The 15,411-nt window shown below is 46.4% G+C and overlaps 1 protein-coding gene, 1 long non-coding RNA gene and 1 other non-coding gene across 3 annotated transcripts; 1 reads left to right on the top strand and 2 right to left on the bottom strand.

Annotated features, from left to right (window-relative positions):
* Positions 1-6,941: 6,941 nt before the first annotated feature.
* LOC116990253 lies at positions 6,942-7,110 on the top strand. Its single transcript, XR_004416497.1, has one exon. It is a non-coding gene; the product is annotated as a U1 spliceosomal RNA (small nuclear RNA).
* A 721-nt stretch (positions 7,111-7,831) lies between these two features.
* LOC116990061 (nuclear factor 7, brain-like) lies at positions 7,832-13,714 on the bottom strand. Its single transcript, XM_033047588.1, has 7 exons — positions 13,304-13,714; positions 12,534-12,629; positions 11,444-11,677; positions 9,755-9,777; positions 9,555-9,670; positions 8,693-8,757; positions 7,832-8,578 (listed from the first exon to the last, which is right to left on the bottom strand). The coding sequence occupies exons 1-7, from the start codon at positions 13,712-13,714 to the stop codon at positions 8,225-8,227; spliced, it is 1,299 nt and encodes a 432-aa protein (XP_032903479.1). The 3' UTR covers positions 7,832-8,224.
* On the bottom strand, positions 8,619-9,797 carry LOC116990239. The gene is made up of 3 exons (XR_004416489.1): positions 9,755-9,797; positions 9,555-9,670; positions 8,619-8,757 (listed from the first exon to the last, which is right to left on the bottom strand). It is a non-coding gene; the product is annotated as an uncharacterized LOC116990239 (long non-coding RNA).
* Positions 13,715-15,411: the final 1,697 nt, after the last annotated feature.

The following is a 15,411-nucleotide window of genomic DNA, read 5'->3' as shown; positions in this document are numbered from 1 at the left end:
CTGATGCAGTATAATGTGGATACATGTGAGGTTATCCATTTTGGTGGCAAAAACAGGTAAGCAGACTATTATCTAAATGGTGGCCGACTAGGAAAAGGGGAGATGCAGCTAGACCTGGGTGACATGGTACACCAGTCATTGAAAGTAGGCATGCAGGTGCATCAGGCAGTGAAGAAAGCGAATGGTATGTTAGCTTTCATAGCAAAAGGATTTGAGTATAGGAGCAGGGAGGGTTACTGCATTTGTACAGGGTCTTGGTGAGACCACACCTGGAGTATTGCGTACAGTTTTGGTCTCCAAATCTGAGGAAGGACATTATTGCCATAGAGGGAGTGCAGAGAAGGTTCACCAGACTGATTCCTGGGATGTCTTATGAAGAGAGACTGGATAGACTTGGTTTATACTCTCTAGAATTTAGGAGATTGAGAGGGGATCTTATAGAAACTTACAACATTCTTAAGGGGTTGGACAGGCTAGATGCAGGAAGATTTCTCCCGATGTTGGGGAAGTCCATGACAAGGGGGCACATCTTAAGGATAAGGGGGAAATCCTTTAAAACCGAGATGAGAAGAACTTTTTTCACACAGAGAGTGGTGAATCTCTGGAACTCTCTGCCACAGAGGGTAGTCGAGGCCAGTTCATTGGCTATATTTAAGAGGGAGTTAGATGTGGCCCTTGTGGCTAAGGGGTTCAGAGGGTATGGAGAGAAGGCAGGTACGGGATACTGAGTTGGATGATCAGCCATGATCATATTGAATGGCGGTGCAGGCTCGAAGGGCCGAATGGCCTACTCATGCACCTAATTTCTATGTTTCTATGTAATACAACCAAGACATAGACTGCTAGATGATCGAAAACATCTTAACCCCATCCGCAGAAATATGCTACGATACGAGTTTGAATTCTACCAGGTAGCCAGCAAAGTAAACGTGACTTAATTAAATCAGAGATATTGAAAACTAGTGGGAATTTGATGACCAGGATTGTCATGAAAACACACAGAGAAGGATATATGTGCCACTGATTCTGCTTATCCTGTCAGTGTCTACTGACTTTGGCTAACTCATGCCTGCCCCCTGCTGGAGTTACAGACATTATTATTATTAACTATCCACCACATTGAAGCATTGTCAGGTCGGGGGGAGTTCCCCCCGCCACGGGTACCATGTGATCGCGTGCTACCTGCTCCATGGGTGGATAGTCGGCGACTAAACCGTTTCCCCCACCTGGTTTTCTAGGTGAGGAGGGGGCTGTAGACCCCTAGCAGGACCAAAAACAAGGCCTGTTAAAGGGCGGATGAGCTTCTAGCGAGCCCACGGCCATCCGCTCTTCAGTAGATGTTGTGATCACTGTCGTACATAGCATTGAAAAACATGAAATGTAATTCTTCCCTCTCCTTGCTTCTCAAAAGAGAAGTTGGTAATTTAAAAAATAAGTAATTAATGAGCGAGTCGCGTCAGACAAACCAGCATTGACCTCAGCCAGGGGTTTCGTATCGGAATAAAACACCCAGTTACGTGTTCAGATGATTTAAAATGGGTTTAACTAAATCCAGTTAAAATTAGTCGCAAAAAGTTAAGAAAGCAAACTCAAGAGGGCTTGTATACAAAAACAGGGTTGTAATGCTGAGGCTCCAGAAGCCGCTGGTAAGACCGCATTTGTGAGCAATTTTGGACACATATCTGAGGAAGGAAGTGCTGGCTCTGGAGAAGGGCCCGAGGAGATTTACAAGAATGATCCCAGGAATGAGTAGGTTAATCTACGATGAGCGTTTGTCGGCACTGGGCCTGTACTCACTGGAGTTTGGAAGAATGAAGAGGGATCTCATTGAAACATACAGAATAGTGAAAGGCTTGGATAGTGTGGATGTGGAGAGGATGTTTCCACCAGTGGGAGAGTCTAGGCCTTCAGAATTAAAGGACGTTCTTTGAGGAAGGAGATGAGGAGAAATGTATTTAGTCAGAAGCTGATGAATCTGTGGAATTCTTTGCCACATAAATCTGTGGAGCATGTCAGTGGATATTTTTAAGGCAGAGATGGATAGATTCTTAATTAGCACAGGAGTCAGATGTTATGTCGAGAAGGCAGGAAAAAAGGGTTAGGAGTGAGAGATAGATCAGCCATGATTTAATGGAGGAGAAGACTTAATGGGTGAATGGCCTAATTCTACTCCGATCACGTATGACCTTATGACCTGATAAGGAAATCCGTTATCAATGAGCTGACCAGGATTGTTCTCAAAATTTATGGGCGATCTTCAAAGAAGGAAATCTGTGCCATAACTCTGTCCGATTTGTCAGTGACTGAAGTTTCTGGTGACTCAGGGTTGCCCCTGTTGGAATCGCTAGGTTCACTGTTATTAACTGTCTATCATGTTGAGGCATTGCTTCAATTAGATTTGTCAGGGAAACTAGTATTCACCTCAGTCTCGGCCTTTGTCTCGGTGGAAAACATCCAGTTATTTGTCCAGACAAAGATCCTCTTACACACATACACCTGGAAAATTGAGATCTTGTGACGAATTTCTCCCTGTAATGAAAGTCCACCAACACAAGCAACATCCTGATGAATCTTTATTGGAAGGAAGTGCAGGTGCTGGTTTTAATCGAAGATCGACACAAAATGCTGGAGTAACTCAGCGTGTCGGGCAGCATCTCTGGGGAGAAGGAATGGGTGACGTTTCGTGTCAAGATCCTACTTCATGAATCAATGAATCAGACTCAGACCCGATGAATCTCCTCTGTTCCCTCTCCAGCACAAACACATCCTTCCTTGAGCATGTCGACCTGCACACATACACCAAGTGAGGCTGACCAGCCTTGATAGCCTTCCACGTGACCCAGAGCACCAACAATTTCCATGTCAGTACAAATGTACATCACATGCCTACGGCACGGAAAGTGGTCGTTAATATATATCATAACCAGCAACAATCCCAGGACAGATCCCTGCTGAAGACCACTGCGTACAGATAGCCACTACCATTCCATACCTTTCATTCACAAAACTATCCTGATGCCAATACCATCTGCCTCCTTAAACCAAGTCAATCTTGGATCCAATTATCCAGGTCATATCAGATATCGTATGCCTTCTCTTTCACCACTCGCCCACCATGAGGGAACATGTCCAATGCCCCATGAAAGCCCATATATTGGTTTAGCCTGAGTTGAATGAATTCTGGGTTACAGGTCCAGAATCATTTCCACCCATGAATCTCCTCTCCTTCAGCGACCCTACAATCGCGAGCCTCCACACATTCTGTGTTGCACAAGGGCCATTCAATCCCGACATTTTTCGGTGGTGGAAGCCGCCCCTCCTTCAGTCTCGCCCTCTGCTGCAGAGAACATGAGCAGAAGGATCACAACTGGCATCTGAAATCGCCTCTATTCTGTGTGATGATGACGACTCTGCCCCCAGGCCTCAACTCCTCCTGTGTGCCAGTTCCACACTGGCCCCAATTCTCCAATATTACATCCGATATCCTGCCTGCCTTTATAAATACTTCCCGTTACACTTATTTCAATCCGCTACTTGATAATCTGATTCCCTCTCCACCACCTTACTGCGAGATCTCACAAAACCCTGCCCAACCGCTGCAAATGCCCACCCGCAATCTCTCCATCGTCCTCTCTCTCTCTCTATGTACACACACAATCCCAACTCTGCTGTCCGACCAGCTCCTGAAATCCACGAGCACCCCCCCCCCCCCCCCTCCTTTCCTCGGAGTAAAACGCGGAGAAACGTTTGTGCTGTTGTGTTGTCCATCTCACGTGATTGGGTGAAACCCCGGGCAAGGTTTCAGTTGTCCGCCCGCCTGTGCCCGAGTCTCCCCCCGACCCCCGGGGACTCTCTGATTCTCTGCTTCTCCCCCCAGTCTCCGTCACCCTGGATGTGGAAACAGCGCATGCGCGGCTCGAGGTGTCTGAGGATCGGAAGAGGGTGAGACGGACCGAGACCCGGAGGAGTCTCCCTGACACCGGGAAGAGGTTTACAATGTATGCGTGTGTGCTGGGATCGGATGGATTCACAACGGGGAGACATTACTGGGAGGTGGAGGTGGCGGGGAGTCGGTACTGGAGTCTGGGAGTCGCCGCTGAGTCTGTGGAGAGGAAGGGAAAGGAACAGCAGTTCACGGAGACTGGAGTCTGGAGCATCGGGCGGCAGGTTGACGTGTTTAATGCACTCACCTCCCCTCAATTCCCTCTCTCCGCCCGTCCCATCCCCGGCAGGGTGGGAGTTTATCTCAGTTACGAGTCCGGGACAGTTTCATTTTACGACGCGGACACCAAGTCCCATCTCCACACCTTCGCTGGGAATAAATTCACGGAGAAACTTTATCCTTTCTTTGGGCCTTGGGATGAAGACCAGTGGCTGAGAATCAGCTCCGGTTCCGCTCCGGGTGTGTAAAAGGGTCGGGTCCCGGGACCGGCGTCAGGAGCGGGGCTCAGGGGCTGTGGGGCAGAAACCCGGTGGACAACAGGTCGGCGCTGAACGAACGGCTCCCATTTAATCCCCAAATTCCGCGTCGTGAAACAAACCCCAGTGAGCGCGGAAATAAAACCAGGGGGAATGTAAATGTGGGAAGAGTGAAATAAACAGCAACTGAAATCAGAGTTGTCTGTCTGTCGATCCGTTCATTTTAACGCGTTAACCGGGTCCGACAACGGAACAGAAATTACTTTTGTGAAAATATAAAGAGCCGTCTGGCAAATGAAAAAACCCCCGGTAAAAGTGACCATGTGGTGGTGCAGAAAAAGAGGGGCGGATGATTTGGAAATTACTAAAGGAGGGGTAAGCTGAATGCAGAGAACGCGAGGCAGGAGGTTCGTTAATATTGAATTTATCGTTGAGTCTTGAAGCCGTGGGGAGCCGTGTGAAGAAGTAACACATTTCTATGTTCACGAACTTCACTGACCAGCAGCGCAACACACGATATTGATCGAGCACTAAAGGAACTAAAGCAACCCTGAAACTGACTGACGGTAGACACAAAATGCTGGAGTAACTCTTAGAAGGGTCTCGACCCAAAACGTCACACATTCCTTCTCTCCATCGATGCTGCCTCACTCGCTGAGTTACTCCAGCATTTTGTGTCCACCTTCGATTTTATCTTACATCTGCAGTTCCTTCTTGCACTTGAAACTGATTGGTTTGTTGAAACGTGCATTCTTATCGGTCAGGACTATCAGGTGATGCATCCCGGCCTCTCTCGCCTCTGGACTTGAATTCAGTTCTTTGATCCATGATAGGGCCAAGTCTCAAGATGATTTTTTTATCCCTTCAGTTTTAAGACCAACCATCTTCTGGTAGCCTCGGAATTCCCTCTGCCTCTCTAACCCCCCGGTCCCCATTTCACCCAAGTCACATTAGCTTCTCGTTTTCACCGCACAAACAACTAACAATGTGTTCAAGAAGGAACTGCAGATGCTGGAAGATCGAAGGTACACAAAAATGCTGGAGAAACTCAGCGGGTGCAGCAGCATCTATGGAGCGAAGGACATAGGTGACGTTTCGGGCCGAAACCCTTCTTCAGACTTGTTTCTTTTATCGTCGGCATTTTTTCTGCATATCTTTCATTCATTGTTCTTTATCTCTCCACATCATCGTCTATATCTCTCGTTTCCCTTATCCCTAAACAGTCTGAAGAAGGGTCTCGACCCGAAACGTCACCCATTCCTTCTCTCCAGAGATGCTGCCTGACCCGCTGAGTTACTCCAGCGTTTTGTGTCTATCTTTGGTTTAAATCAGCATCTGCACTTCCTTCCTACACATCTTCATTGTTCATTCACATAAAACCCAGCGGTATGAATATTGATTTCTGTAATTACAAGTAACCCTTGCATTCCCTCTCTCTCCATCCCTCCTCCACCACAGACGTCTTGCTAGTTTCGCTGTTTGTATCCCTTCATTATCACCTCTTCCACGGCCAACAACGGACCGTTGTGGGCTCCACCTTTCTTGACTCATCGGTGCCGGCTGTGATTTGTTCTGTACGTCTAGTTTCCCTCAACCGACTCTCATTCTGAAGAAATCCCAGTCTAATTCCACTTGTGGGCCCAGTCCAGAAAAAGGGAGACCTGATCATATGTTGGAGCCTTCCCCGCTGTAACTATGTACTTAAGTACTCTGGTGCTGAAGTACAGGACCAGAGTACTTAAGTACATAGTTACAGCGTGTTACCTAGTACTAAATATCACTGATTACAGGGGTGAAGCCAGCGAGCTTTGTCAAACAAAGGATGTGGAAATCAGAACCGCTTTCACTGGAAGGTGAAACCCTTTCCACCCTGTGTGTGAGGTGTACATTCCAGATCTGGTTTTCTGCTGGAAAATTGCTTTAAAAACGCAATGTTCTCCCCCCCCCCCCCCCTGTATTAGAAATACAGAGCGGAAACAGGCCATTCGGCCCACCGCACATTAACACTATCCTACACACAACACACGAGGGACAATTTTTTACATCAAACGTGTACGTCGTTGGAGTGTGGGAGGAGGCCGAAGATCTCGGAGAAAACCCACGCAGGTCACGGGGAGAACGTACAAACTCCGTAGTCGGGATCGAATCCGGGTCTCCGGTACAGCATTTACTGTAAGACAGCAAATCTACCGCTGCGCTACCGTGACAGTCAGCTGCTCTTGTTATTCGTGTTTCTATCATAATCCGTTACATGAGTGGCACGGGTGGGGGACATTTTCGTGGAATGTAAACCATGTATGAACTGTATTGAAAAATTTGTGTAGCCTCCGAAAATGTCGGATGAATTTATCGCACGGTTCACACGTTGTGTATATGTATTACGTGGACAGGGGCCACATGAGTGGCTCGGGTGGGGGACCGTTTTGGAGGAATTTGGGGGAAATTTGAAAACATTTTATTGAGCGATTTGTATAGTCTCCGAAAATGTCGGATGAATCTTTCGCACGGTTCATGAATTGTTTATATTTATCAATTGAATAAAGTCTATTTTGAATTTTTTTTTAAAGTTCTCCCAGGACGAGGCTATCCCATTGCACTTCGGGTGTGCTGACGCCTGCGATGTCCACAAATGCGGGATACTCGACTGCAAAATGTTGTGGTAGTGGGGGACTGCGTTCGCGTTCTCCCCTGATTTCCAAATAAAAAATATAATTAGTCCATGCGAACAATACATATGCTGGACGATCAATGAGTTTTGAGGTGGAGTTGCTCCCTTACAGACTCATATTCCATTCCGACTACGTTGAGAATTCTGTGAATTGTTCTCTTCAACTCCTACTTGTGTGCATTAGAGATCATGTTGACTGGTTGCATCATGGCCTGGTTCGGCAACTTGAAATGCCCAGGAGCGAAGAAGACTACTCAATGTTGTGAACACTGCCCAGTCCATCGCGGGTTCTGACCTCCCCACCATCGAAGGGATTTTCCGTGTTCGCTCCCTCAAAAAGGCAGCCAGCATCATCAAAGATCCACACCACCCTGGTCACCCTCTCGTTTCACCCCTGCCATCGGGAAGAAGGTACAGGCATCGGGAAGAAGGTACAGAAGCTTGAAAACAGTAACGTCCAGGTAACAGCTTCTTTTATAGCCAAATGGCTGTTTAACAGCCATTATGCTATTAAACACTACAACCTCAAATGGGTACAAAGAGACTATTATGGTTATTATTGCACTATTATTGCTTATTTGTTTTTCTGTGTACCTGTGTGTGTGCCCACACTGAACTTTTCCCCCATTTATTATGTTGTTTAGAGTGTACTGTGTTTACTTATTCTGTTGTGCTGCTGCAAGTAAGAATGTCATTGTTCTACCTGGGACATATGACAATAAAACTCTCTTGACTATATTTCCATTCTGAATAAAGTTTATTTTGGAGGGAAAATATCTGCTGACAGACAGGCGGCTGTGTCCCTTTCTCTCCGGTCTCCTTCTCCCCTGACACTAGTCTGAAGAAGGGTCTCGACCCGAAACGTCACCCATTCCTTCTCTCCAGAGATGCTGCCTGTCCCGCTGAGTTTCTCCAGGAATTTGTGTCTAATCTCACACACGCCATTCCTTCACTAATGATGATCCATTGAACAAATGCGCAAAGACACAAACCCACACTGATATTTATACTAGTCTATTCCGACGCGAAATTTGGGGATTAAATGAAACCGGTTCAGCGCCAACCTGTTTTTCACACGGTTTCTGCCCCACAGCCACTCAGCCCCACTCATGACGCCGGTCCCGGGACCCGACCCTTTTACTGATTCGAGCAGGGAATGAAGCATATCTTCAGCCATTGATTTTCATCCCAAGCACCAAAGAAGGGATACATTTTCCCCACGAATTTATTCCCGGTGAAGGTGTGGAGGTGGGACTTGGTGTCCGCATTATAAAATGAGACTGTCCCCGAATCGTAACTGAGGTAAACTCCCACCCTCCCGGGAACGGGACCGGCTGAGAGAGGGGTCTGGGAAGAATTGCTTGTGGAAACCTCCTCGCGATATCTCTCGATGGTCCAGAATCCTTCCTCCGGTTTCAGGTCGACCCGTCTCTTCCTCTCCACAGACTCTGCGGCGACTCCCAGACTCCAGCGCCGACTCCCCGCCACCTCCACCTCCCAGTAATGTCTCCCCGACGTGAATCCCTCCGATCACAGCGCATTGAGACATTCCATAAACCTCTTCCTGTTGTTGCGGAGGCTTCTCCTGACCCCGGTCAATCTCACATTCATCAGGCTGCCGGACACCTCGAGCTCCGGATGCGCGCTATCCTCATCCAGGGTCACAGAGTCTGGGGGGAGAAGCAGATAATTAGAGGGTCTGTGGTATGTGAGGATTCGTAGGTTAATATGATCACTCTAATAGAGAGATCCTGGTGCGTCGCTACGTTGAGAGACTGAAACTGGAATTCTTGACCATTGGTCCCAGGTACCTCCTTCTGCTGTTAACGAGAAGATCTGCAAATGACAACAGACAATAGGTGCAGGAGTAGGCCATTCGGCCCTTCGAGCCAGCAACACAATTTAACGTGATCATGGCTGATCATCCACATTCAGTACCCTGTTATGCCTCCTCACCATATCCTCTGACTCCGCTATCTTTAAGAGCTCTATCTAACTCTCTTGGAAACATCCAGAGATTTAGCCTCCACTGCCTTCTGCGGCAGAGAAATCCACAAGAATGACTGGCGATCCTTCTTAAAGATCTCCCCAAGTTGCTCCATAACAGTTCTCATACGTTCTAGGAGCAGAAATAAGACATTCTGCCCATCAAGTCTACTCTGCCATTCGTTCATGGCTGATCTATCTTTCCCTTTCAATCCCATTCTCCTCAGATTGTAGATGATCAGCCACGATCACATTGAATGGCTGTGCTGGTTTGAAAGACCGAATGGCCTATGCCTGCACCTATCGTCTAATGGCTATTGTCTAAATCTTCTCTGTACCCTTTCCAGCTTGACAACATCTTTCCCATAACATGGTGCCCAGAACTGAACACAGTAAATCTATCCGGTACACTCCTGTGCCGCTCTAAGTTAGTAAAATACCACCTTGACTTTTAGAAATCAAATTGTGACGAAATGCTTACCAGATTTAACAGTGTCAATATATTCTCTCCACACTGCAAACGGTAAAGTGCAGTTGAAATGTCCCATCGAGAGGCTGCCTCCAGTCACCGACACTTTCTGACCTGTTTCGTTGAGGCTGCAAAAAAGTAAAGTGTTATAAATTGAACATCATAAACACGTGTCCAATTGGAACAAAGTTTCAGAGAAGAAATTGTCCTACCTGCTTTTCCGAGAGGTTTCCTCCTGAAATGAATAAAACAGAAAGATGCATTATGTAGGAAGGAACTGGAGAAGCTGGTTTGAACAGAATATAGACACAAACAAGCTGGAGTAACTCAGTGGGACAGGCAGCATCTCTGGAGAGAAGGAATGGGTGACGTTTCGGGTCTGAAGAAGGGTCTCGACCCGAAAGGTCACCCACTCCTTCTCCCCAGAGATGCTGCCTGTCCCACTGAGTTACTCCAGCTTTTTGTGTCTATCTAGTGTACTGTTCTATATTCTGTTTAGGAGGCGGAGCCTGTGCTTGGTGACGTAAAAGGGGACGTCCTATTCACAGCAAGTGTTACTCAAGATAAACAGAAAATGCTGATGTAACTCAGCGGGACAGGCAGCATCCCTGGAGGGATGAGAAGACCCTTCTTCAGCCTGGGCATCAGGGGAGAGGGAAATACAGAGTTACGGCATGAAAGGGTTCAGAAAAAGATATACGAGAATGTCGCCAGGACTAGAGGGTGTGAGGTATATTCCATGGAGCGTAGGAGGATGCGGGGAGATGTTATAGAGGTGTACAAGATCATGAGAGGAATAGATCGGGTAGATGCACAGAGTCTTTTACCCAGGGTTGGGGAAACGAGGGCCAGTGGACACAGGTTCAAGGTAAAGGGAAAAAGATTTAATAGGAATCCGAGGAGTAACATTTTCACACCGGGTGGTGGCTGTATGGAACGAGCTGCCATGTGAGGTAGTTGAGGCTGGGACTATTCTATCTTTTCAGAAACTGTTGGACAGGTAAATGGATAGGGCAGGTTTGGTGGGTTGTGGACCAAGCGTAGGCAAGTGGGACAAGGGTAGCTGGGATATTGTTGGCCGGTGTGGGCGAGGTGGGCCGAAGGGCCTGTTTCCACACTGTATCCATCGACGACTCTATCAAGGAAAATGTTGCATAGACCATCGTTAGTTGGGAGAAGGTGAGAACAAAGCAGACAGGGAAACTATGTAATCAGAAGGGCAGTCAAACTGGTCGGTGAACTGGGAAGGGTCGGGAATGGAGGGAGAGGAAAAGCATGGACTACCAACAGGAAGCGGAAGTCTAACCTAGATTACGACAAAAAAATCAGAGCTGATTGAATTTGAACAATAAACCTTAATTATTTATGAGCCTCTTTAATTGAAAAAAAGGTCATTTCGATTTGAGAGACAGCGCTTGTTTTGCTCACCATAAGAGACGGCACTCAAACCTGGACTGTAATATGACCCACATCTTGGAAACAGGTCCCCCGGCCCAACATGCCCACACCAGCCAACATGTTCCATGCTTCGCTAGTCCCACCTGCCTACGTAGGGTTCATATCCCCTCTCATCTCTTCTAAATTCCAGAGTGTACAAGCCGAGCCGCTCCATTCTCTCAGCATATGATATTCCCGCCATCCCGGGAATTAACCTCGTGAACCGAAGCTGCACTCCCTCAATAGCAAGAATGTCCTTCATCAAATTTGGAGACCAAAACTGCACACAATATTCCAGGTGTGGTCTCACTAGGGCCCTGTGCAACTGCAGAAGGACTTCTTTGCTCCTATACTTAACTCCTCTTGTTATGAAGGCCAACATGCCATTCGCTTTCTTCACTGCCTGTTGTACCAACGAGTTGATAGAGGAGCTATCTGATAGAGGAGTGCATTTGGACACTCACCTTCAGGAAGGTAGCTCCATCTTTCTGCTTCATCTGTTTTCCCACGTTTGCCAGCTTCCCTTGGATGGATATTAACTTATCTTGAATGTATTTAAGATTTATTTCCATTATGCTCACGAATTTCACCTCTTCTTCCTTGAGGCCTTTGATTAAGCTGTGTTCTTTATCGGTGAGAACCTTGTGCACTTCAGCGAATTCTGAAGCCACGCGAGTCTGTAGGTAGCGTGATTGTTTCTTTTAAATGAAGAAGTAAGAGACACGTGAGTTGTATTGTCATCTATCCTGATACAGAACGACGTAATGCCTACTTGCAGCAGCACGACAGATATGTAAACATAATGCTCTGTAAACGCTATAATAAACAACAAAAAGTGAAATATATATATATATATATACACGCAAATAATAGTGCAGAGACAAAAAATAATGTCCGTAGTCTGTGTAGTTCGGAGCTGTATTATTTGAAAGTTGTAGCGTTTAATAGCCTGATGGTTGAGGGGAATAAGTTATTCCTGAACGTGGATGTTACAGTTTTCAGACTCCTCTATTTAAATATTAATATTCAGCTGAGAAGGTTATTGGCTGCAACCTTCCCCCCAATGACGAACTGTACACTGCAAGGGCCAGGAAGCGAGCGGGTAAGATCATCTCTGACCCCTCTCACCCTGGCCACAAACTCTTTGAATCACTTCCCTCTGGAAGGCGACTCCGGACTGTCAAAGCTGCCACAACCAGACATAAAAACAGCTTTATTTTTCCACGAGTAGTAGCTCTACTCAATAACCAAAAATCTGTAGCCTCCTTTTGCTCTGGTATTTTATTTAATTCACATGTTTAATCGATAATGTTTTATTATTAATGTTTAATGTTTCCTGTGTTATTCCTAACTGTCACTGTATGTCATGTTGTCACTTGCGGGCGGAGCACCAAGGCAAATTCCTTGTATGTGAATACTTGGCCAATAAACTTATTCATTCATTCATTCATTCATTCATTCATTCATTCATTCATTCATTCATTCAGTCAGCGTGACGAAAGAAGCAAAGATAACCGCGAGCCCAGGAAATCAACCAAAAGTGGTTTGTTTTACCTTAATCTTACTAATCGTCTGTTTCTGCTGCAGTTCCATTTCCTGGAATTCTGATATCTTCTTGGAGAGAGAGATGAAGGTGGATTTCATCTGATCCTGCGATTGGGTGAAAAAGTTCTCATGAGCCATAGTGTCATACAGTGTGGAAACCGGCCCTTTGGCCCAACTTGCCCACAACAACCAACATGTTCCTTCTACACTAGCCCCACCTACGTGCGTTTGGCCCATACCCATCTACGTCTGTCCTATCCCCCATTCAAAACAGTTAGAACATTCAAAAGAGAGTTAGATAGGGCTCTTAGGGCTAGCGGAATCAAGGGATGTGGAGAGAAGGTAGGAACGTGGTACTGATTGGGGATGATCTGCCATGATCACATTGAATGGTGGTGCTGGCTCGAAGGCCCAAATGGCCTACTCCTGCACCTGTTGTCTATGTATATATGTATCTATGTATCTATCCATGTATCTGTCCAATTGCTTCTTAAACGTTGCGATAGTCCCTGCCTCAACTGCTTCCTCTGGCAGCTCGTTCCATGCACCAACCGCGCTTTGTGTGAAAAAGCTACGCCTCAGATTCCTATAAAATTAGTCCCCCTTCACGTCAATCCTCTGTCCTGTTCTCGACGCAAGAGACTATGTGCGACTATTCGATCTATTCCTCTAATGGTTTTGTACACCTCCAGAAGATTATCCTGTGCTCCAGGGAATAGAGTCCCAGCCTGCTCATCCTCTCCCTGTCGCTCAGAGCCCTGGAGTCCTGAAGTCTTTACCTTGTAGATTTCGACAGCTTCCTTAATCGGTATATAGTTGTGAGACTTGTGTTCCCGCGCGTCCCGGCAAATCACGCAGCTCAGTTTCTTGTGAGTGTCACAAAACAGCTTCAGCTCTTCCTCGTGTTCCTCGCAGAGGAGTTTACTTTTCTTCTCCTTCTGGCTCTGCTTTAAATTTTGTGCTTTCTCGGCCAGACTCGCCAGGGCCCAGTTGATCGCGGAAGGGATACCCGGAAATTCGCGCCTGCACTCCGGGCAGCAATTCACACTATTCGTTTCGCAGCACCGAGTGATGCAGTGGCGGCAGAAATTGTGCCCGCACTCCAGTGAAACCGGATTGGTGAAGAATTCAAGGCAGGTGGAGCAAATTGTCTCATCCGACCAATTCTCACTCTGTGCCTTGGAAGCCATTTCGGCAGCTTCCTGATTCACGGTAAAGATACTGGAGGAGCAAGAAAAACCACTCCTCCGAAATCCAATAGACTGACGTGTAGTACGTAACGGAACGTCACGGCCGCCATTTGTTTATGCAAAACGCGACCCGGTATGTAATCCTCCCGCTGTGTAATCCGCTCTATCATCCTTGGTGTAATCAGTGTTGCAGGGAACAGTGTTTGATACAGCGCCTCTATCACCTCACATATTTTAGTTAATTTTGTTGTAAATGTTTTCCCCCTGTTCCACTATTCCCCTATTCCCCTCCCATCTTTCCTCCCCAGCCACCTCCTTTGCGAAGTTTCCCTTGTGCAGATTCCCTTCTATTGCTTTAACACACATTGTACACAAAATTAAATGTTACTTATATATATATTTATATGAATGTGTGTTTGTGTGTGCCTGTGTGTGAGAGGCATGTTAGAGATAAATAAGGTTCATTCTCATGGATCAGAAGCAACTTTGATTAAAGCATCACTATTACTTTCTTTGTCTTATATGTCAGACGATGTGCATAAACCATAAAGGCAATTATATATATAATTATATACATAAATATATGCCTATATATAATCTTCAATTCTTGGAGCAGAATTTGGCCATTCGGCACATCAAGTCTACTCCGCCGTTCAATCATGGCTGATCTATCTTGCCCTCTCGACCCCATTCTCCTTCGAGTCTCCTCGCATGACCCACGACGCACGGAATTTAAAAACAATATTTAAAGTTTAAAGTTTGTTTATTGAAATGTACAGCACAAAACACAAAACAGTGCGCGGCTTTCTTTAGATTCGTTTGGGTCGGACGGTCTATTCATTCACATTGCGATCAATTCTCAGCGGTAGAGTTGCTGCTTTTAGCGCCAGAGAGCCGGATTCAATCCTCACCGCGAACGCTGTCTGTACCGAGTTTGTACGTTCTCCCTGCGATCCGGTGCTCCGGTTTCCTTCCACATGCTAAACACGTTAAGGTTTGTAGGTTATTTGTCTTCCTGTAAATGATCCCGAGTGTGCAGGATAGAACTAGTGGTCGGGTGATCGCTGTTCGGCCTGGTCCGAAGTGTCTGTTTCTACACTGTGTCTCTAAACTAAACTATAGATGAGCACACTCATGATATCAAGTCAAGAGTCAAGTGTGTTATATTGTCATCTGTCCCGGACGGGACAATGCAATTCTTACTTGCTGCAGCACAACATAATATGTGAATATGTAAACATTGTACATAACGGGGGAAAAAAGAAAAAGTTCAATAAATAACAAATATTGTGCAAATAACAAATAATAATATAGTCTTTTGCAGTTCAGAGCTCAGAGCTTATTTGTCGTCGTGTTTAATAGTCTGATGGCTGTGGGGAAGTAGCTGTTCCTGAACCTGGGCGTTACAGTTTTCAGGCTCCTAAACCTTCTTCCTGGTGGCAATGGTGAGATGAGTGTGTGGCCAGGATGGTGTGGGTCTTTGATGATGTTGGTATCCTTTTTGAAGCAGCGACTGCGATAGATCCCGTCGATGGTGGGGAGGTCAGAGCCGGTGATGGACTGGGCAGTGGTCACAACTTTTTGTAGTCTTTTCCGCTCCTGGACGTTCAAGTTGCCGAACCAGGCCACGATGCAACCGGTCAGCATGCTCTCTACTGTGCACCTAGACGTTTAGGAGAATCCTCTTCGACATGCCG

This window comes from Amblyraja radiata, chromosome 30 (genome assembly GCF_010909765.2).
Source record: "Amblyraja radiata isolate CabotCenter1 chromosome 30, sAmbRad1.1.pri, whole genome shotgun sequence".
In the NCBI taxonomy this organism is placed as follows: Eukaryota; Metazoa; Chordata; class Chondrichthyes; order Rajiformes; family Rajidae; genus Amblyraja; species Amblyraja radiata.
Note: the sequence above shows the minus strand (reverse complement) of the source record. Positions and strands in the feature narration are given on the sequence as shown.